Source organism: Rhinopithecus roxellana, chromosome 13 (genome assembly GCF_007565055.1).
Source record: "Rhinopithecus roxellana isolate Shanxi Qingling chromosome 13, ASM756505v1, whole genome shotgun sequence".
Taxonomy (NCBI): domain Eukaryota; kingdom Metazoa; phylum Chordata; class Mammalia; order Primates; family Cercopithecidae; genus Rhinopithecus; species Rhinopithecus roxellana.
Genome location: NC_044561.1, coordinates 7504736 through 7528294, shown reverse-complemented (window position 1 = coordinate 7528294; position 23559 = coordinate 7504736). Strand labels below are relative to the sequence as shown.

Genomic DNA, 23559 nt, shown 5'->3' with positions numbered 1-23559 from the left:
GTTGGGGTGACCCCAATGGGTGCCTCTGTTCTGTGTGTGTAAGAAACAAGGACAAACAGGGTAACAGACGGCAGCCTTGCATGAATGAACCCCTGGAGGCTCTTCCGTCCAGGGATTGTTTGGTGGAATCGAAAGTCAAGCAGAAAAACTCCCAGTGGCACAATGGCTGGTGTTTCCCTGTTTACGACACCCCTCCCCCGGCACACGCATTTCTCTGCTCTTGTTCATGGCAGACTTTCTAGAAGGAGTTCCCCAGGCACGGCCACTCTGGCGCTCTGCCATTCCCTCTGCCCAGAGCCCTCTTCCTCCAGATCTCTGTATGGGCCACTTCCTCAGCTCCTGAGTCTTTGACAAATGTCACCGACCACCAGATTTAAAGCTGTACTGCCATGCTGCACCCTGCCTCCCCATCCCCTTCCCCTGCTCTGCACAGCCCTCACTACCATCTGACCGTGCTCCTACCCTCTGGAATAAAAAGTGTATGAGGTAGGCATTCATGTCTGCCTTAGTCACTGCTGCATTCCTCAGAGCAGGAATGCAGCTCTGCCCCCAGGGATACACATATTACTCGTTGGGAGAATGAATATGAGGAGAGTTGCAAAAGGGGTTCATCCGGGGCCACAGGAGCACAAAAGAAGGAGCTGCACACTCTGCATGTGGAGCGTGTGGAGGGCATCCAAGAGGAGGTGACAGCTGACATGGGCTTTGAGGGATGAATAGGAGTTCACCAAGAGGAGAAGGAAGTGAATGTCATGGCTACAGTCCAGGAGAGGAGAGAGGCCATGGAATATTTGGGATCTGAGGCATGGGCTGGAGTGGCTGAAGCAGAGTGGAGGGAAGAGGAAGGAGTAAGATGCAAGCGGCTCTGCAGAGCCAGAGGGCCAGTGGGCGGATCTGGGTGCTTCTCTCCAGTCTGGAGCCCAGGCACCCCTGGGTGCTGAGTCCCCAGGGGTAAGCCCCACTCTAAGAGATGCAGCAGTAACCACAACTGGCAGACAAGCACAAATTCCCTACCTTGTACACTTTTTATTCTGGAGGGTAGGAGCAGGCGAGGGAGGTGGGAAGCTCTGGGCTGAGGACATCTCTCTGGCAGGCAACAGGGATGGATGTGAAAAGTGGGGCTTAGAACACAGCAGTCACAGCAACACAGGCTGTGGGTATGGGAGTGGGTCCACGCCTTCCAGCACCAGGAACCAGTGGCCAGGCACATTTCGCTGTGGTGCGCACGCGGATTACGAGAAGGGAGGTAGTCTGGCCAGGCTCTGTGATGTGCTTGTGAATCTCACATCCCGGTGACGACATCTGGGAGGCGGGGTACCTGCAGGTCTGAGAAGCAGCCCACATGCCTCGCAGGAGTCCCCCAGATGCTCACAAGAGCAGCAGCATATCAAGGTCCCAGAATAGGGACCTCTGTCCCTGCACTGTCCCTAGACCCTGTCCACATGGGCTGGCCCAGCCCTGCCTACTGGCTCCCGATGCTGTGGTTGGCCTGATGTCACCCACCATCAGGCATCACTAGGACACCATCCTGCCTGGGCCCTTGGGCTGACTGCAGGGTGAGCAGATGCCATCCTTGCCCCGCTGCAGGCCCTCCTCTACTCCTTCCGAAACACCTGCTTATCCCCCACCACCTTTCACCTGCCCAGCGTGCGGCCCTGTCTTCCCGCCCCTGACGGTTCAGGCATGTGTCCGTGGGGACCAAGCAGGCACAGGGGATGGAAATTCTCAGGTGCCCGCCAGGTGCTAAGTCTTCCAGCCCAAACCTTGATGAGCACCACTGCCTTTGTGCAAGGCAGCCGTGTCTCAAGTTTGGCTTCCTTCCACCCTCCCACTGGGGCCATGATGGTCCCGTCCAGGGTGACACTGCAGATGTGGAGCTGTGTAATCTCCCAACCTCTTTGGCTGCATCGTCTCACCTGAGCTGCACCAAAAAGGCCTGTAGAGAGGGGTGTAGCTGACCCCCAGGGGTTCAGCAGGGCAAGATGGCCCCCTCTCCCCACCACGCTGTCTCCTCCTGCAGGGGCAGCCATGGCAGGGGGTGCTGGGCAGGTTGTACCCCACCAACCCTTCCTAGCCAGGTCCTGGGCTGGAAAACCGATCAGGGGTGAGCAGTGCAGCACTCATGTGGACAGAGTGTCTCCTGGGGCTGAGGTCTAGAGCTCTGAATGAATGCTGTCCGTGTCACTGCAGGTTCAGCCCAGGCCATCCGGGAGCCACCCACAGCAGGGAGGTTTCTGGGACTGGTCCCTGGGGCCCCCTGTGTGTCTCACTGAGGTAGGCTCAAAAGCAGAGACTGTGCTCCATTCAACACAACCAAGCCCCCTGAGGAGTCTGGCCTGAGCCCAGGAGCTGCTGCGGGGACGGTCACCAGCTTCGTGACGGGGGTGACTTCTGAGAGTTCTGGTGCCTGGGGAATTGGGGGCTGATAACCTCAAGGAGGGATAATAGCAGCTGTTTCAGAGGGGCTACGCGCAGTTGTGCAGGGCACAGGGCCTGATGTCCCAGAGCCCATCTCTGCTCCATGGGGTCATGACATAGGGAGCAGAAAAGGTGTGTGTTCTCCTTCCATCTCCCAGTCTCTGAGAGACCCTCCTCCCCATGCCCTTCACCTCCTGGAACCCTTGGCGACACCCCCAGCTCAAGATGGAGTCAGGCCGCAGCTGATTCCAGCCAGGAGGAGGCCGAGCCCAGCACCCTGGGAAGGAACTTGGCTGCCGGCCAGGGTGTGGCCCCCGGGGTGACAGGGCTGTGCCTCCCAGAAAAGAGAAAGCGCCTAATCCCTGGGATTTGCCGTGAAAGCCAGGACAGGGCAATCACTCATCATCAGGCAGGGATGGCTGCGCTGTTGTTTTTAGGTGGAATTTCTAAATCTCATTTGTAATGTGTACTGATCCCGGGCCAAACTCTCCACATGGGTTGCAGGATGCGGTCAGCAGCGCACATTTAACCCCTTAAGAGGTAATAATTTTAACGAGGTGATCTGGGCCCTGCTAGCTGGGACACTGGATGGTCTCAAGCCTTGACTGAGGCCTTGCCTGGCCAGGGGGAGAGGTACAGCTAGGTAGATATCTTCATCCACAAGCCCTTGTACTGGGGCTGCTGCATACAGTTGAGCAGGTTGTGTACTGCAAATAGACTCACTGGTGAATGGTGCTCCCTAGGTTTTGCAGTGCACAACACATTCAACTGTACATAGCCCTGCCACATACCACTTCTCTCTCCCTCTGAGACATGAACAGGGATGACACCAACCCCTAAACCACAAGCACTTTCAGCTGTGGGGACTCTGGCAGGATGCTATGGATGCTGGTAGGGGAGCTTCTTAAAAGCAGGATGCAAAGTTGGGATGTAGATTTGTTCTCCAGTACCCAGTGCAGGGCCTGGCATGGAACAGTACCCCAGGATGTTCTTGTTGAATGAATATGATAATTCAAGGATGATAGGACTTGGGAGGCCTGCTTGCTGACCTGCTTCTGGCCAGGCCAGCCTCACCAGCCCAGGCCGTGAGATCTGCCTGTTAAATAGGTCCTGGGCAGTTGGAGCCACTTTGGGCTGGACGGTCCTGGCCCTGTCCCATGATCCTTGCTCTGGCCTGTTGTCCCCTAAGGAGGCTCTGGGCTCCCACCAGTCCTCCAGTTCCAAACTGCTTCCTCCCAGCGGCTCATTTATCCTCCAGACTAGACCACTCTTATGTTGAAATAGGTACAAACATCAGTCCTTATTACCCTGCAAGGCAAATATTATCATGGCGATTTTACTGAGAAGAAAGCTGAGGCTCAGACAGGTTATGAAACTTGCCTAAAGTCACAAAGCCGGAAACAGAGAACAAAGCCACAAGCCCAGGGCAGTTTGCCGCGGCCGTACAGACTCAATCACGCTTTGCCTAAAAGGGGTCACCCAAGCCATTGCTATTTTTCAAACAGTAAACTTGAAATTGGGTAATAATCCTTATACACCCACAGATGGAATTTAAAATGCGATTTCCAAACATAAACCATGGTAGTTCCCTTTAAGCGGAGGTGTGAGTGCTGCAGGAGCGTGTTGACACACTGGCCAAACTCAGAGGCTCCCACGACCCAGCACAGACAATGTGGGAAAGTGGCTGTCAAGTTCACTTTCATGGAAAAGCCTGGGTGTCGTGCCGGCTTCTCATTCTGCGGTGCCTCGGCGCGCATTCTGAATATGCGTTTAACTCTCACACCAGAGCAGGGTTCAGTCACCCTTGCTACGGGTTCCAGTTCTCCACCTCCTCCCAGTTCCTCAAGGCGGCTGACCCAGATGACTGCCTTATACCACCACCTCCTGGGGGCCCCTGCCTTATGGGACAGCTGGATACAACACAAAGACCCTCGCACCTACCCCGACGGTACAGGTCTATGCAGCAGTGACTCCCATCCGCCACCGCATGACTTCAGGAAACTCCTGCCTGCTCCAAGCCCCCCAGTGAGAATTCCTCACGGGAAACCTGCCTGGATAACACCCTGGACCCCAGTAAAGGCTTTGGTCCCACAGGTCTCTCTCTGTCTCTCTCTCTCATTCTCTCTTTCTCATGCTGCAGGTGCTTCCCCTTCCCAATGGCCCTGCAAGGGGCGCTCCCCACCTGTCTAGGCCCTGAGAGTAACAAGCTGCTTCTGTTACTTCCTGTGTTGATTGCGCTGTCTTCTCTGCGTCTCACCTGACTGGCACACCAAAACCCAGCTTCCTTCCTGATCAGGGCTAGAATGTACAGCCACTCTCAAGACAGACAGCAAGGCCAAATTCGGAAGAACTGATATTTACAAACCATTTAGGTTTCCAACAGTCTTTACATCCTGTGCACCCACTGTGTGCCAGGCACTGCTGGGAGCTTTCACATACATCGTTTCATCTGATTCCATTAATGAGATGCAGAGTCTCCAATTAGGGCATTTCCTTCCTAAATGTAATATAGGTGACCATGTCTAAGGTGAGCAGCTGGTCATCCACCCTTCGATCGTGTGGCCTTCATCGCTGCCACGCTGCTTGGCCGGCCTTGCCCCTCCCAGGAGCTGAGGACCCAAACCCTTCAGCTTCTCTGAGGAACCCTGCAGCAGCTGAGCCCTTAGAGCTGCCTGGGGGGCTGCAAGGCTTGGGGGACAACACAGAGCTAACTTAAGGACCTGCGTGGGAAGTGCAGCTCCAACTCGCTGGCTGTGGGACCCTGGGCCAGCGCTTCCTTTTTTCTTTTTTTTCTTTTTTTTTTTTTTTTTTTTTTGAGACGGAGTTTCGCTCTGCCACCCAGGCTGGAGTGCAGTGGCCGGATCTCAGCTCACTGCAAGCTCCGCCTCCCGAGTTCATGCCATTCTCCTGCCTCAGCCTCCCGAGTAGCTGGGACTACAGGTGCCCGCCACGTCGCCCGGCTAGTTTTTTGTATTTTTAGTAGAGACAGGGCTTCACCATGTTAGCCAGGATGGTCTCGATCTCCTGACCTCCTGATCCGCCCGTCTCGGCCTCCCAAAGTGCTGGGATTACAGGCTTGAGCCACCGCGCCCGGCCCTTTTTTTCTTACATAAATGGTGATGCCTGCCCCAGGTGGCTGTCCCACAAGGCTGCTCAAGGATCTAACAGCATATGGTGCTTGTGAAGGGTCTCTGGGCACATGATGGGTGGACGTACAGGGAGGCTCCAGGTGATTCCAAAGCAAAACTGCCAGCAATGTCTCCAAACACTGTCCCTGGGCCCAGGGCAGCCTTGGGCTGGGGACACAAGGTCTGGTCTTGATACTACAGGACTGTCCTTTCTCCAAGCCAGAGAGTACAAAACATCTCAGAGATCAAATCCTGTGCAAACGCACTCACCACTCACACGCACCCACCCACCCACCCACAAACACACACATTCCACACCCAGCCACACATGCACTAAGTCACACCAGAGGGCTTGCCCAGAAGCAAGTGTGCAGAGTGCAGTAGGTCTGGATGTCTTCTAAGACGCGTAGGTTGTCATTAAAGCCCATCCCAGCCGTGAAGCTCCTGCCCTGGTCTAGAAACAGCCTCCCTAAATTGCAGCCAACCCCAGCATCTATCTGCACGGGGTGCGGCTGTGGCTGTCACTGGGGAATCACTGAGGCTGGGAGGGGTCCTGGAAAGAAGGCAGGTCTGGGGGTCCCAGGGAGCAGCCTGGTGAGTCGCCTGTGTGACCAAGGACGAGTAGGCCCTTGGCAGGTAAACAGCCGGCGAGAAAGCCTCCAGGACCCCGCCATTCTGCAGAATGGTGACATCTGAACCTCATCTTTTGACTGCCTGGACATACAGGGAGGTCTTTCCTCATCAAGGACTGGCCAAGGACCCAAGACCCCATGGCCAGGAGCCCTGGGACTGTGTAAAAGGAGGTGCTTCACTACTTATCCTCTATGGCTGGGGCTCAGACTCAACCACTGCTGACAGATGCCAGCCAGTGTAGATACCAGCTGGTATAGACCAGAATCAGGGCTTAACATAGGCCATGGGGATGGGGAGTCCTGGAGCTAGACAGTTCAGGTCTAAGCCCTATCCTCGAACACTTCCTGGCTGGAAGATCCTGGGGACTTAGTTCCTCTGACCTCAGTCTTCTTACCTGCTGAGCGGGTACAACCTCAACTGCAACCTCAAGCTGCAGGAGGCCCGGCGGGTTAAACAAAGCAGCAGGGTCTGGAAGCTCCATGGGCAGCACAAATCTCCCAGGGGACAGCACAGACCTCCCGTGGCTCCCAGGGGAGCATCCACCAAGGCCTGGCCCTGTAGCCCCTTTCAGCCTCCCCTCAACCTTCCCTGTACCCCGGATGCTCCAGTAGCCCCAAACCGTATGCTGTGCCCTCCCTTCCCGGCTCCCTGCCTCTCGTCGTGCTGTTCATGGGCCAGCCACAGACATGGCTGTGAGTTTGGGTGTCCCACTTGTCTGGCTCACTCCTCGGCCTCAAGACCCAGAACGTGTGTGACCTCTTCCAAGCAGCCTCCCCTGACTGCTCCATGGTCATGTCCACGTAACAGGAGGGGCTGGCCTGCAAAAAACTACAAAGACAACTCTGTAGCTCCCTGCAACCTGGTAGGCCCAAGGGTCAGGAGGTCCACATGCAAAATGCATCCGTAGGCCAAAGAATTACTTCACCTGCAGGCTCTCTAGCTCCTCCTGGCACTGGCAGGGTTTTAACAGAAATGTGGCCACAACCAAGCCTCATAGCACACAGATTTCCCTCCCTGGAGAAAGAGGGAGGGCATTTTTGCAGGTCAGGCCCTCCTATCACACAGCCATGACCTTAGAGCAGTCAGAGGAGGTTTCTTGGAAGCGATCACACACATGCTGGGTCTTGAGGGTGAGTGGAGTAAGCCAGACACTCACGTGGCTGCCTGAGAGTTCAAAGGAAGTGGTGATCTGGAGGCTGGAGGGGAGGTCTGAGGCTCAGACAGCAGCCACAGCCCAGAGGTCTGGGGATCCCGGGTTGCCCCGAGTTGCCTTTCTGTCTCATCCGCACACTGATGATACACAGCACGCCCCTGCTGCAGCCAGGGCTCCCCCATTAGTCATCACTCAGGAGATATTACCTGAAAGATCTCTTCCCAGAGCACCCCGGATTACAGCCTGCAGAGCTGAGAATGAATCCAGAGCCGGATAAGGAAGGCTTTGTAGTGGCCTGAGAATCCCTGGGGCGTTAATGGAGCATTTTTGCACAGGGCGAAAACGCATTCTTCATTTTTCTTTTGACAGCCGGTTCAAGAGGAATGCGAGGGGGCTTTACAAAGACAGCGGCGTGGGCTCCACTGCGGGCTCCTCGATCCCCGCCGAGAACGGGTCTTTCAAGGCTACGTTAGAGGAAGACCCGGCCCTTGCAGGTTCTTAGTGGACTTGGGGCATTTCTCCCTCTTCTTCTGTTACTTTGGGAGGACTGACACGGCGAGTCCCGGGGGCCTGTGCACTGATTGTTTTTCTGGGACATCCAAACTCACGGCAACTTTGCCCACGACAGCACCAGTCAACCCTGGGCTCCGGCTCTTGGGGCGGGGGTGTGGTGTTTGGGGAAGACTGGGCTCCAGGCCCGTTCTGGCCCCCGCTTTGAGTGGCCTCAGGCAAGTCTCTTGCCCTCTCTGGCCCTCGGTCTCTCCTATGTTAGAGGAGATGATCCCACCACGTCACACGGTCCTGGCGATGATGAAACCCTGGCTCCCGGTCATCGCAGGTACTAAGTGTCACTCCCTCACATGCAAGGAGACTCAGCTCAGGCCTCACCTCTTCCAGGAAGCCCTCCTGATCTGGTGCCCAGTGTCCACACAGGGCATGGCCTAGAGCAGACAAGGGTTCAGCAAGCACCGTGAGTAGGCGGCGTTCCCTGCCGTGCGCTGCAGGCAGCACAGAGCTGCACGGGGCTTCCCAGGAGGCTCAAGAGCCTCCCACGCTCCCCTCAGGAGCAGCAGCCCTGGAAGCCGCTTTCCTCCTCTCCACCACCACCAAGACTTTCTGTCTAAGTCACTGCTTGAAATCAGAACTGCACTGCTAAAAACAAGTCTGAAAACATCCCAGGCCCTGCGGTTTTTCAGTTGCACAGTCTCAGGCGGTCATTTAACTCAGTTCCCTCCTTTGCCCAAGGGAGACAATCATGACCCGTCGCTGGCAGTGTCTGTGAGGACTGGGGAATGCGGGGGTGAAGGTGCCCAGCAACGGTAAGGAGCCGGTGAGGTTTCAACCCCACGTTTCCAGGGATGCTTCAGGCCGGGCTCGAGTGCAGCGGTGGAACCATCTATTGCTAGGTGGACAGGCCAGGAGCCGTGTGCCGAGATGGCTGCCCCTAGGAACCAGGAAGCTACCAGGATGTATGGAAGTTATTCTGGGCAGAAGAGGAGGGAGAAGGAAGTAGGGATATGGAAGCCCAGGGAAGAGATCCCAGATGGAGAAATAAGATCAGCGCAGTGGGGACAGAGACAGGAGTCAGCCAGCAACGCAGCCTAGGTCCCGACACGCAGGACTTGCCCCCCTGGTCTCAGTCCTCCACCTGAGATGACATGGGCACCAGGTCAACTCCAGGAGCCCAGCCAGGTGGGGCATCCGGCACACAGACCGAGGCGCGGAAGAGGCAGGGGCCTCCCCAGCACACAGGGCTACAGGCACGACAATTCCAAGGGCCAGGCTGGGGCCCTCCCTCACGCAGCCCCAGCCTGGAATTCCAAAGACCAGGGCACCCGTGACCAACTGTGCTGGGGGAAGCCGGTGGGTCCTTGTGGCCTCATCCACATTCCATTCCCAGAAGCTCGCTGCAGGGACAGGGCCTGCAATCATCTCTCATACCCTGGGACTCTGCTCCATTGCCCACTGTGTCCCTGATTCACTGTGAGAAGACTGGCAAGCCTCCTCGCCCTTCCGGGCCTCGGTTTCCCCTCCTACAGAAGAAGGAGTTGGAAGAGATGGTCTCTAGGAGCCTCCAGGCTCTGACATGCCAGGATTTTCTGCCCCAGTGGATGGGAAGCTGAGAAACAGACACTCCCAGGTTGTTTCTGTCTGGAGCAGATGCAGCCAGAGAAAGGCACTGGTGGGCACTGGTTCCAGGCCCAGCAGCTGCCCAACCTCTTGGCTTGGGTCACCCCAGGAAGGATGTAGGTGGGAACTAAAGACGCAAAACCTGCCAGGAGACTTCCCCTGAGAGAGCCTCCACAGGCTGTCAAGGCCTGTCTCTCTGTGCATGCCTATTTTTGCATCACATTTTGATGATCTGATATGGGGTGGCATCTCCCTGCTGCTGAGATGCAAAGCTCACAGGGGCTACGTGGTATTTATCCCTCTCTGTATCTGCAAGGCTCAGCCCAGGGTCAGGCACAGGCAGGGGCTCAGGAAGAGTTCAGAAACGGAAAGAATGAGTGAGTGAACTGGAAGGTCCTAGGATTCCAAACTCCCATGTTCCAAGATCTGGAAATCACCTGAGGGCTGGGCCATGTCCCAGCCACACCTGCAAGCCCAGCATCAAGCACAGGGCTGGCCCCTTTGGGCCGGGGGGTGGCTGTGGGCCGGTGTCAGGGTGCATATTCCACCCACCCAGTAGGGCAGGACAAACCCCTGATCCAACCTCCTCCTGCCTGCCCTCCTGCACAGGGGCCTGGAGGGCCCTCAAGGCTCCCTTCATCTAAACTCTCATTTCACAATGGGGGAAACTGAGGCCCAGAGTGGGGAGTGACTCAAGGGCAAGCAGCAAGTTTCACAACAGCCGATAACCGAACCATGTGCCTTCCCCTTGGAATCACGCGAGGGCTAATGCACCATTAATTGTAATTAACTAATTATTCCTGCTGCCAGTTAGCGCAGGAGGAGGCTGGCGTGGGGAGCCCCCGCAGTGACTCAGTCATGTTTACAACATGCAAACCCATTTAAAAGCTTGTAAAGGTGCTATAAATGGCTCTTTGGCAAGAGGGAAATAACGATTCCGTTTCTTCAGCCGCCAGTTTTAACAACCGTCCGGGTTTGGCCAGCAAGGACTGAGCGTCCAAGGTCCAACAGCGCCACCTGGAGGCCGCGCCCCCAAACGCTCTGCGCAGTGCGCACTGCACGGTCGCCGGCTCTGGTTAGGACCTCGCGGAATCCAGCGCCTAAGGGACTATGAAGCCCACTCCTCCCAGTTCACAATGGGGAAACTGAGGCCCGGGGGAGGGCAGGGACTGTCCGTCCGTTGCTCAGCTGCTTTGAAAGTGTTCAGAGTATAAATCCAAGTCCAAAATGGCAGACGCCACCGTTTTCATTTCCCACGACTGTAAATTGTTTAAAATGTGACAGTTCAGGAGAGGGGCTGTGAATGACAGAAACAAGTGTGCGGAGTGGAGCGGGCCTGGATCTTTTTTCACATGAGTAAGTTGTCATTAAAGCCGTTCCTAGCCAGGGAGGGCCCTGCCCCAGCCTGTAAACAACTTCCCCAGCCTGCACCCATCAACAGGACTTCCACAGTCCCCTCACGCCCCAGTCTCCCTTCACGCTCCCCAAACACCGGATCTCCAGGGAGAAAGAGCAGTGAGTTCCCCGTTCCGATGGGCTGTGCACAGAGTGGCCTTGGTCCTCTTACCAACTGATGCGTGGGGAGGGGACGACTACTCCTCAAGGCCACATGGCGAGTCCGGCTAGTTCCAAGGCTAAGAGACCAGAGCTCAGGTCCTGATTCCTACTTTGCTATCCCTCCCATTGCACCCCAAGAATGGCAATCCTCTTAGCTCCCACTGACTGCGGGACTGTGCCAGCCCCAGGTCAAGCACTTTACTTGGGTGGTATCATTTGAAATTCATGGTTGTGAGAAGCAGAGCTCTCTGGAACCCATCCATTTTATAGGCAGGGAGACCGAGACCCAGAGGGGTCACCCAGAGAGCGGGTGGCACAGCTAGGGTCGGATCCCAGGCAGGAGCCCCCACTGTGGCCGTTCCTCCAGCTGAGACCGATTGGGAGCTGTGGTGGCCTCGGCTCTGGGCCCTGAACGTTGGGTGGGCTTGGATCTGGGGAGAGGATTCAGATGGGAGTTGGGCTGGGCCAGAGAGGTTTGGGGGTGGACGGGGCGGGGTGCCTGGATAGAGCTGATATTCCCGGCCACTCACCCACGGTCATGCCGTCCATGTAGCGCTTGATGATGTCAAAGGAGTCCCGCAGGTTCCCTTCCGTTATGTCAAAGATGATGTTAGCCTGGCTGGCAGGATGCGGTGGCGTGATGGCCCGGAGGAAGATGATCTCTGCAGAGGCACAGCATGGAGAAGGGCTCAGCACAGCCTGGCCCCAGCCCCAGTCCCAGTAACTCGGCCCCAGGAACTTGCCCTCGGGGAATGAAGACCTAACCCAGGGCCCTTTCACGTGGCAACATCAATGAAGCCAGAGATCCCCCGTGCCGGGAGGCTGGAGGGGGTCTGGACCTTCCTATATCACAGCCTATCCCTGTTTTATTGAGGGGGAAACTAAGAGATTTTGGATCTTGCTTGGGGACGCAGAGCTAATCAGAGGCAGGGCTGGTGAGAAGTCATCAGTCACTGTGAATATTCATGAAGGTGGGGGCCAGAGGAGGGAAGCCAGTGGGGGGACAGAGGGAGAGAGCAGGAAGGCCAGAGGAGTGGGCCCCTCTCCCATCTATAGTACTGCGGGTCAGGGGGCCACCGCTCAGGGTGGCCTGGGCTCTCTGGGGGTGTGAAGCAGAGCAGCCCCAGCTCTGGGCTGTCTGGGGGGAGTCCTCTCCGTGGGCCTCAGTTTCCTCACCCTGTAAGGTGAGGAAGGAAGCCGGCGGGGATCCACTAACGGTCCTTTCAGCGCTTAGGGTCAGGGTCTGGATTTCCTGGGCCCGAGATGCTAACAGGTGTCCCAACGGCATTCAGCTCCCTGCGACAACCAACACTCAGATCAGGGCTGGCCCAAGAGGCCACAAAACCAGCCACCGGGGATTTGGGAAGGATTTGTATGTGGTTTGGTGAAACCCCATCATTTTGCAAAAGGCAAATACCAGTTAGTTATTTTCTCTGACCCGAGTCTGTGCCACCCTGTGGCGATTCAGTGCCGTTCCTTTTCGGGAGGGGCAAGCCTGGGGGACTGGGACTGGGGACCGTTCCTTGGGCAACCACGTGCTGGGGGAGCCTCTCCTCCCCCATCCCCCACTGCATGGTTGTGTCATGGTGTAAACACTGGTGTCCTCACGGCTGGCTCCGTTGTATGCCTCCCCTGAGAGAGTAGGAGGACCCCTTCTTATCACCATGTCCCCAGAGCCTGATGCAGAGGGGCTCCATCCACGGCTGCTGAATGAACTCATCATGGCAAAGCTTCTCTGTAGGGCAGGGATGGGGACTCCCTAGAGGGCGGGGATGGCTGGGGACCAGGCACATGGGCAGCACAGCCTGAAAGCGAGGTGAACAGGGCAGTGCTCCATCCATAGCCCTCTGCCAGGCTTGGGAGCATGCAGCCCTGGCCCTGCTCCAGAGAAACGGTGCAGTGATGGCTACACAACATGTCTACACTGCATGCCAGGAGCTCCTTAGAGAGCCAGGCCAGGGTGTGGGAGCACTGACTGGGTTATACCTGAGCTTCCTGCTTCCAGTCAGGCCCCTCCAGTTCACCTGGCCCTGGGTCAACAGGATGATGTTTCTATATGTAAACCTCGTCCACTGCAACCTTCCGATGGTTCCCCCAAAGCCTGGGGGTTGAAGGCCCAACTCCAATTTTAGCCTCCTGTTTATCCTTCCAGCTCACCTCCTGCCAAGCCTCTACCACTCCAGCGGAAAACCTTGGCTGAGTTCCTCAAATGCCCACACTGTCTCCCATACCGCCAGACCCTTCTGGCCACGTCCTGCTCCATTGAGCACCCTCCTCTCCCCTTCTCCCCCTTTCACTCGAATACCTCACCATCCAGGACCCGGCCTGGCCGTCACTTCCTCCTGGAGGCCCTCCCTGATTCTCCAGTGCTGGTCAGAGAATCAGCGCTTAATGGCTCTCTGCAGAACAACTGTTACCCATAACAAAGACCCCTGAACAGAGAGCTGAGAAGGGGCCAAACGCTGCTGTGCCGGTGGGTGTGGGCAGTGGGGGGCGATACACAGACGCAAAGAAAGTTCCGCATTTCAAAGCCCAGGCCTCGTTTTACAAGGAATGGCTCCTGTAGGCCAAGCCCTCAGCTGACGCTGAGGGAGGCCCTAGGGGGCCCTGGGACCCCCAAGCCCATTCACTCACCTTCAGGGCGGGTGAACTCGCGGAAGGTGGGCAGCGAGATGACGGTGTGGGAGATGGTGTGCACGGGGTCGAACACGCACGTGACATCGTTGGGGCGGCAGGACTTGATGCAGCGGACCGTGTCTGTCTTCTCTTGTTGGAGCCTGAGGGGAACCACAGCACACAAGGCTGACGGGGAAGCTGGGACAGCAGCTCCTACAGGGGCCGAGGTCCAGGGAGGAGGGGCAGGTGGCCAGGCCAGGGGCATCTGTCCCAGAGACAGCTCTGTCAGAGAACGACAGTGGTCTCTGCAGCCTGGCTGCTCTGTGGGGAGGTTCCTGGCCCTTCCTGCAAACTGGAGCGGGACCTAAATGCCAGAAACACCCTCTGGCTTCCATGTGCCCTGGCGGATAAGCACAGCTTGGAAATTTGTCAGTTGCACGAACTGAGCATCAATATCCACAACCACAAAATAGAGTCACAGGTTTACTCGCCCAACAAATATGTTTTGAGTGCCAGGCGCCAGGTGCTAGGGACAGCAAAGTGAACAAGGGACACACGGTGCCGCCTTCTCAGAGCCCACAGTGAGGCTGGGCAGCAGGGTAGTAAACGAAGGAGCAGATAGCATCAAGCTCGGTGCCAAGCTCGGTGCCAAGCTCGGTGCCCAGCACAGCGAAGTCAATTCCACATCACCAGGCGGACGGGGAGGCAGGAGAAGAGGGTACAGTCTCTCAGAGGTCTGGCTTCCAGCTACTGTGCCAGACAGATTTTTAAAACCTCTTGATTATAAAATAAAACGCGGATACAAAATTACACAAAACGAAAGTATAGTTTAACGCGTTATTATAAGGCAAATGCCTTTATAATGACCACCCAGGTCAAGAAAGAGAACTTGGCCAGCCACCAAAGGCCCCACAACTGCCAGATGGAACTCAACTCCTCCTGCGTCCCAGAAGCGACCCCTAGCCTGAGTCCCACGGCAGTACCCTACCTGGGTTTCTTCATAGTTTCCTCACATAAGCGTGCATCTCTAGACACAATCATTCAGACTTCTCCATCAACACGTTTTTGCTCTGCCTTTTACGTTCATTTTAATCTACAGGTTTCTTCTCCGTTTGTTTGTTTGTTTGTTTGTTTGTTTTATTTATGACGGAGTTAGTTTAACTCTTGTTGCCCGGGCTGGAGTACAACGGCGCAATCTTGGCTCACCGCAACCTCCACCTCCCGGGTTCAAGCAATTCTCCTGCCTCAGCCTCCCAAGTAACTGGGATTACCGGCATGTACCATCATGCCTGGCTAATTTTTTGTATTTAGTAGAGATGGGGTTTCACCACGTTGGTCGGGCTGGTCTTGAACTCCTGACCTCAGGTGACCCATCTGCCTTGGCCTCCCAAAGTGTTGGGATTACAGGCACGAGCCACCGTGCCCGGCCTCCTTTATTTCCCATACAACTTATCTATTAAAGAACCTGAAGAATTTGAGCTGTTGCGTCCTACAGGCTGGACTTTGTTGATTGCATCGTCATGGTGCAGTTCAGCATGGTCCTCTGTCCACTGATTTCCTGGACATTGGCAGCCGAATCCAGAGACCTGATGCCACGCAGGCCCAGTCCCTTTTCGCAAGACGGTAGGTGGTAGTGTGTCTTCAGTGAGAGCCACACAGTGACTGGCTGCCTGTCTGTGAGGACAGCATCTACTGATGCTCAAGGCTTATGCCCACTGATTCATTAAGGATTGCAAAATGCTGATAGTCTGGTTCTACCACTTCATTTCCATTTATTAGCTGGAACACTCCTGTAAAGAGATGCTTCCCTCTATGTGCTATTGTGATTTTTTTTTTTTTTTTTTTTTTGAGACGGAGTCTCGCTCTGTCGCCCAGGCTAGAGTGCTGTGGTGCAATCTCGGCTTACTGCAACCTCCTCCTCCCAGGTTCAGGAGATTCTCCTGCCTCAGCCTTCTGAGTAGCTGGGACTACAGGCGCACACCACCATGCCCAGCTAATTTTTGTATTTTTAGTAGAGATGGGGTTTCACCATGCTGGTCAGGCTAGTCTCGAGCTCCTGACGTTGTGATCTGCCCACCTCGGCCTCCCAAAGTGCTGGGATTATAGGCATGAGCCATATCGCCCGGCCTGTTTTTGTTTTTAGTGAGAAATGGCTTATCAAGACCACAGTCTGGATACTAGGGAGGCTCAGTGCTAGGGGGTTGGTCATTGTTTCTAGGCCTCTTCAGTGGACATTTAAAAAAATAATATACACCAAGAGTTCGTACTGATATCCAATTCAAAATAAGCACCATATGGTTTTTAATTAATCTCTTCTGAATTAAAAAGGCATATTCTTTCTTCCACATCAGAATCCTGGTCCTCAAGGACATACAGTATTCCATCATTATTCCACATTACCTCCACAGTAGCCTCAGGATGACCATTCTAAAGCTACCATGACTAACATAATTATGGAAAATAATTTTTGATATACTCTCCCTATTCAGCTCAGAGTTTAAAAATAAATGTGCTATGTCTAGGTTGTCTGAGCTATCCAGTAATTCATACTACACTCTTTTCCTTATAACACTCATTTAGTTGTGGTTCTAGAAGTAACTAAAAGTTTAATGCTTGCATGGTCATAATAGTTTGTGCTCTTTGTACATGAAAGTCAGTTTTGCTAGGTATAAAATTCTGGGCTTACCTTTTCTTGAGTGTCCTTAATATGTTATTTATTTTATTTTAGCATAAAGTATTGCTGTCAAAGAGTCTAATGAGAACATATTTTTTTCCCTTGTAAGTCACTTACTGTTTTTGTTTAAATGTTCATAGTTTATTTTTCCCTCCTTTTCTTTCTTTCTTCTTTTTTTTTTTTTTTTTTTTTTCTGAGACTCTTGTTGCCCAGGTTGGAATGCAGTGGTGTGATCTCGGCTCCCTGCAACCTCTGCCTCCCAGGTTTAAGCAATTCTTCTGCCTCAGCCTCCTGAGCAGCCGAGGTTACAGACGTGCACCACCATGCTAATTTTTTGTATTTTTAGTAGATACTGGTTTTCATCATGTTGGTCAAGCTGGTCTCGAACTCCTGACCTTGTGATCTGCCCACCTTGGCCCCTAAAGTGCTGTGATTACAGGCTTGAGCCACCACACCTGGCCTTCCTCCTTTTCTTTAAAGTACAATAATGACACAAGAATGTGTCTTGGTGTTGGTTGTGCTTGTTGATATTCTCAGGTGTGCTATATGTGTTTTCAATGTGGAATTTCAAATCTCTTTTTTAATTTATGGGAAGTTTCTTTGAGATCATTTACAGTACTTTCCCCCATGGATTCAGCTTCTTCTGCAGGGAGTCCTATTATCTAAATGTCAGATCTTCTTATAGATTTTGAATATTTGTTACTTTTTCTTCAAGCTTTTCATCTCTTGTTATTTCTTCCTTGATTTTTAAAAATGCTGGTCTTTTCAACTTCTATTTATCCGTTTATTCACTTTTGTGTTCCGTCTAGTTTAGTATTTACACCTAAAATGTTTAACTTTTTGTTCCTTTGGTCTATTACTTTATTTCTCAGTTTTCTTCTAATTCTGACTCGATTTTTCTTTTTATCTTTCTTTCTTTTTTTTTTTTTTGAGACAGTCTTTCTCTGTCACCCAGGCCAGAGGACAGTGGCATAATCTTGGCTCACTGCAACCTCCGCCTCCCAGGTTCAAGTGATTCTCCTGCCTCAGCCTCCCGAGTAGCTGGGATTACAGGCACCTGCCACCACGCTTGGCTAATTTTTGTATTCTTTTTTTTTTTTTTTTTTTTTTTTTTTTTTTTTTTTTTTTTGAGACGGAGTCTCGCTCTGTTGCCCGGGCTGGAATGCAGTGGCCAGATCTCAGCTCACTGCAAGCTCCGCGTCCCGCGTTTATGCCATTCTCCTGCCTCAGCCTCCCGAGTAGCTGGGACTACAGGCGCCCGCCACCTCGCCCGGCTAGTTTTTTGTATTTTTTAGTAGAGACGGGGTTTCACCATGTTAGCCAGGATGGTCTCGATCTCCTGACCTCGTGATCCACCCGTCTCGGCCTCCCAAAGTGCTGGGATTACAGGCTTGAGCCACCGCGCCCGGCCAATTTTTGTATTCTTAGTAGAGAGGCGGTTTCACCATGTGGGCCAGGCTGCTCTTGAACTCTCGACCTTGTGATCCACCCAGCTCGGCCTCCCAAAGTGCTGAGATTACAGGTGTGAGTGACCACATCCGGCCCCTAATCTCTTCTTATAAGAACTCCTGTTGTACTGGATTAGGGCCAATTCATATGATCTCACTTTTACCTTAATTACCTTGTTGAACGTGACCACATTTGGAGATAGGGACTTTAGAGGTATTAGGGATTAGGAATTCAACATATGAATTTGGGGGGGACACAATTCAGCCCCTAACACTTTGTACAGGTGTCATGGTTTGCATTATGTCCTTCCAAGAAAGATGGCAAAGTTCCATCCCCAGTGCCTCAGAATGTGACCTTATTGGGAACTACGGTCATTGAAGATATAATTAGTTTAGATGAGGTCACACTGGAGTAGGGTGGGCCCCTGATCCAAGATGACCGATATCTTTATAAGAAGAGGGGCTATGTGATGACAAAGACACACAAGATCATGTGATGATAAAGGCAGAGATTGCAGCGATGTAGCTGCAAGCCAAGGAACACCAATGATGACCAAAAAACCTCCAGGAGCTGGGACAAGTCATGCTCCTAGAGGAGCACTCTCCTACAGAAGAGGCATTCCGCTACAGAAGACGCATTCCCCTACAGAAGGAGCACTCCCCTACAGAAGAGGCACTCCCCTACAGAAGGAGCACTCCTCACCAGAAGAGGCATTCCCCTACAGAAGGAGCACTCCCCTACAGAAGAGGCACTCCCCTACAGAAGGAGCGCTCCCCTACAGAAGAGGCACTCCCCTACAGAAGGAGCACTCCCCTACAGAAGAGGCACTCCCCTACAGAAGGAGCACTCCTCACCAGAAGAGGCACTCCCCTACAGAAGGAGCACTCCCCTATAGAAGGAGCACTCCCCTACAGAAGGAGCACTCCTCACCAGAAGAGGCATTCCCCTGGTGGTTTCAGAGGAAGTGCAGCCCTGCTGATATCTTGATTTTGGACTTCTGGCCTCCAGAACCACGAAACGATACATTTCTATTATTTTAAGCCACCCAGTCTATAGTACTTTGTATTTATAGAAACTCATCCATGGAATTTGAACTTGATGCTTTTGGGTTGATCCTCTTTAGAGGAAATTAGTTTTCCTGGAATTTGGGAGAGAGTTGCATTCACAGTTATCTTCCTGACTTTGCAGAGCTCACCTCCTGACATTCTTCCACATTTACCTGGACCTTCTCTTCCCACAATGGTCTCTTTCCTACACAATTTCTGTTCCATTTCCAGCAGTCTCTCCCTCAACCTTAGGGGGACCTGTGGTGGCAAACATTCAAAAGCTTCCAAGAGTGAGCCTGCGCCAGCCCCTCCCTCCCTCCCACTGGCTCTGTGCACATTCTGGCCCCTGGAGTGAGCAAAACGCCTCCCAGTTTCAGCTGCTGTTCCCTCAAAGTGCCTAGTGCACTTTCTGAGGACACCTGTTGATTAGTTTGGGGTTCTGCCACTGTTTTTTCCTGCACAGATGCCAAAGTCATGCAGGTGGGCCTGAATGGCAGACCTTGTTTAGTTGTAAATGTTTTCCATGGAGTTTTATTTTCCTATCTAGTTGTCTGGGTGTTTTTTGGTTGGAATCCAGAGAACTTCAGAAATAATGCATCTATATCTTTCCAGAGTCTCTATGCTACACGTTTTGCATATCTTTTTTTTTTTTTTTTTTTTTTTTGAGACAAAGTCTCACTCCATCGCCTAGGCTGGAGTGTGGTGGCACAATCTTGGCTTACTGGAATCTCTGTGTCCCAGGTTCAAGCAGTTCTTCTGCCTCAGCTTCCTGAGTAGCTGAGATTACAGGTGTGTGCCACCATGCCTGGCTAATTTTTGTATTTTTAGTAAAGACAGGGTTTCATCATGTTGACCAGGCTGGTCTCGAACTCCCGACCTTCAGTGATCTGCCTGCCTTGGCCTCCCAAAGTGCTGGGATTACAGGCATGAGCCACCATACCTGGCCCATTTTGCATATCTTATTTCATTCCAGCCTCACAGCCCTTTCCTCCTTACCACACTGCCTCCTCTAGCTAGTAAGATATCCTGTTCTGGGTTTGGGAATGGCAGAGCGGGCTCCGTGAGATGGGGCTGGAGCAACAGTCTCATTCACTCCAGGGATGCTGCTGCCTCTTCCAAGCATTTGCTACAGTGCGGGACATGCGTTCAGAGCACAGACCCCAGCCCAGGCTGCCTGCGTTCGAATCCCAGCCCCACTGGATACCAGCTGTGGAACTCTGGGCAAGTTCCTTCACCTTTCTGTGCCTCCCTGTCCTCCCCGTGGAATGGGGATATTAAGAGTGCTTGCCTCCCTAGGCTGCTGTGAGGAGTAAACGAATTACGTGCTTGGAACAGCACCTGTCTCGTGGTCAGCACTATAGCTGTTGGAGTTGTTATTATTATCATTACAATAAAAATCACCCTTATTACTGTCTTTGCTCCTCAGGAGCTTGATTTACTAGTGACACAGCCAGGAACGCACAGGTCTAGGAATCAAAAGTGATGTCAGTTCCACATATGACCTTGGATCCATCCAAACTCTCTGAATCTTCATCCTCGTTTCAATGAAGAGCCACACGAACACCCAGTTACCTTCCAATGAATGAAGAAACCCACATTCACACTGACGGAGCGCCTACTCTGTATCAGGCGCTGCCTGCTGGATTATTTCAGGCCATCTTCAAAATCAACCATGAGGTGGGCCTTGAGGCTCTGAAAGGCTGACGACGTATCCAGGGTCACAGAACTGGCAAATGGCAAGAAGGAAATTCAACCTCCTGCTCTTATTTTGCTTTTCCTGCACGGTGTCCTCTCTCAGCAGCATGAGCTGGGAACATGGCTAAGGAGCCCCAAGGAGCTGCGGGACAGGGGTGAGCACTCAGGTCATTCAGCTGTCACTCCCACGGTGCGCTCAGGCACACACACAAACCTCGGTGGGGTCCCAAAATGCAACGGGGCCCCTCAGGAGGCAGGGAGCTCCACACACAGGAGAGTCCCTCGGTGGGAATGTTGCAGAGCTTCCGGAAGGGAGGAGCCACAGGAAGCTGTGGAAGGTCACTGGGTGGCCTCCAAAGCTCCTGAGAGGTTTCCCTCACCTCTTCACATTCCCATGCACATGAAGGCAAAGGTGTTCCTTCTGGCCTGAGTGATCCAACCCATGACAAATGGATGACTGAATAGGACAAGAACCCCTGCTGTGGCTTGCTGGCTAAACAGAGGAGACCATTTTTATTAATTAATTTATTTTTTTGAGACAGAGTCTCACTCTTGTTGCCCAGGCTGGTGTGCAATAGTCCAGTCTCAGCTCACTGCAATCTCTGCCTCCTGGGCTCAAGCGACTCTCCTGCCTCAGCCTCCCGAGTAGCTGGGATTACAGGCACTCGCCACCATACCCAGCTAATTTTTGTATTTTTAGTAGAGACAGGGTTTCTCCATGTTGGCCAGGCTGGTCTCAAACTCCTGACCCTCAGGTGATCTGCCCGCCTCGGCCTCCCAAAGTGCTGGGATTACAGGCGTGAGCCACCGCACCCGGCCGAGAAGAAGATATTTGAACTAAGCCTTAAAAATGCTACCCATCCATCCATCCATCCATCCATCCATCCATCCATCCATCCATCCATCCATCGGTCTGCCCATCCATCCATCCACCCACATGTTTATTCAGATGTGTACTGAGCTCCTTCTTCAGGCCAAACACTGCAAAGTTGCAGAGAATACAGAAATTAACCAGACACAATCCCCGCCTTCAAAGAGCCCGTCTAGAGGGGACTAAGAAACAGCCACAACACAATGGGGTAAATGCTCTGATGGAGGAGCCCGGGGCCAGGGGAGCTCAGGCTAACTGCATTGAGGAGGTCACTTCTGAGCCAAGTCTGCAAGGAGAATGGCAGTCTGCAGGGGGACAGCATGGCACATGCTAAAGCCACAAGCAGGCAGATTCAGGGAAGTGCAAGCCCCTCCGTGGGGCCAGGGCACAAGCACATGGATGAGCTGGAGTGGGGCAGATGCAGTTCAAAGGGTGGGCAGAGGCCAGATCAGGCCAGGCCTCCAATGCCATTGCAAGGAGGCTATGCTTCATCTGCTAGGAAAAGACAACCATGGAAGGTTCTAAGGAAGATCAGACCATCGTAACCAGACTGGTCTTTCGGAGAGGCTCTTGGACTGCATCTTGGAGAATGTACTAGAATATGGGAGACTCGAGGCTGATGCAGACCAGGCATGATCAGAGAGAGGGCCAGGAGACAAAGTGGCGAGGGCCACGGGGAAAAGGGCTCGTGCTCCCATGGCACAATCACAGCTGCCTCAGCGTGAGGTGTGGGGCTATCTGTCTGTCCAGGTCCATCTTCCTCACTAGGCATCAAGGTGGGCATCCCCCAATCCCTGCTTCCATGGAAGAACCCTGCGGTCCTCTTTACTTGACCCTGCTGGGGTGTTCTGCCTTCCCCGCTTGGATTTCTGCCTGGAGACAGTGTCAGCAGTGTCACAGCCACCGAAATGCTAGTGACATAAGCCAGGGCTGGCAGAGTCATCTGTTCCCTGAACAGACATTGACAGAGCACCTTCTGCACGTGAGATGTTTTGCAAGGAGCTGGGAACACTGTACTGAATGAGACAGACTTGGTCCCTGCCTTCACAGAGCCTTCTGGAAGGTGGGGAAGACAAACGTGAAACGCAAGTCAACAGGAACCGCAGCCTGTCACAAGCACCACGAAGGAAAAGGGTCATGAGAACGACGGACAGAGAAAACAGAAGCCAGGGGTGGCAGCGAAGGCCTCTCTGAGGAAGGCACATGAGCTTAAGCAACATTCAGGCCAAGGGTGCAAAGCACAGGCCAGGAGCCCGAGGCAGCAGTGCTTGCAGCATGGTTCAAGGTAAGTGGGCAAGGACAGAACAAATTAAGACCAGGCTGGAGATTGCATGCAAGGACTAAATTAGGCATGGCCTTCAGACATCTTAAGGATCTGGAGGCCTTAACCCAAATAGTAAGGAAGCCAGGAACGGTTTTAGGCAGAGGCTAAAAGATCATTCCAGCTACAAAGCCAAGAATGAGCTGTAGGGGAGGTGAATGGACGCTGAGAGCAGCGGAGGCGGAGAGGTGACTGGCTTGGCTGGACCATGATGGAGGAGACGGAGGGAGGAAGGGGGTTAAGGCCCTCAGTGGAGCTATTATGGCAGAACGCAACAGCCAGATCTACGGAGTCAGTAAACCAGGGCTTGGATACCAGCTGTGTAATCTTGGGCAAATCACTTGCCCTCCCTGAGTCTCCCATGAGGATGGCCACTTGCCTGGCAGCACTGGTGTAAGGGCCTATGGAGGGTCCTGTGAGCACCACATGTATTGTGTGGGCCTTTGCCTCCCCCTGGCAAAGGGCCAGCATTCTCAGTGGGCACAAACAACTTCACTGAGGCAAGAGCTGCATCCTAGAAGCCACAACCGCATTCCATGTTTCTGCACTGCAGATTTGGGCTTCTGATCAAGACAAACAGAACAGGAGGCTTGAATCTCAGGAGAGAGCTTTCTCATCTCAGTGAAACGCTCACCTCCTGGGATACAGCAGAGAACCAGGCAGGGGCCAGCAGACCCGCTTCCTCAACCTGGCGTGGCCACAGCAGGTCAAGCAACCTTGGCCAACCCTTCCCCTTCTCTCTGGGCCTCAGTTTCCACATCTGTAAAATGAGAGGGGACTGTGCTCAGCAAATCTGAGGGCCCTTCTCCACCACCACCTTTATTCTTTGGGTTCAACACAAATGAAGATGAGTTAACACATGTGAAAT

General features: G+C 53.4%; 1 protein-coding gene across 2 annotated transcripts in view; it reads right to left on the bottom strand.

The window, feature by feature from the left end:
• The window catches only part of FBLN1 (fibulin 1), a 98620-nt gene that overhangs the window by 12193 nt on the left and 62868 nt on the right, over positions 1–23559 (bottom strand). Inside the window, exons 15-16 of one of the 2 annotated variants that reach the window (XM_030914535.1) lie at positions 13654–13796; positions 11550–11681 (exon numbers count right to left, since the gene is read on the bottom strand). In XM_030914535.1, the coding sequence (XP_030770395.1) occupies positions 11550–11681; positions 13654–13796 (275 nt within the window). Of the gene's footprint in view, positions 1–11549; positions 11682–13653; positions 13797–21419; positions 22244–23559 lie in introns of those variants that run through there. The other variant, XM_030914537.1, reaches the window with a different exon arrangement.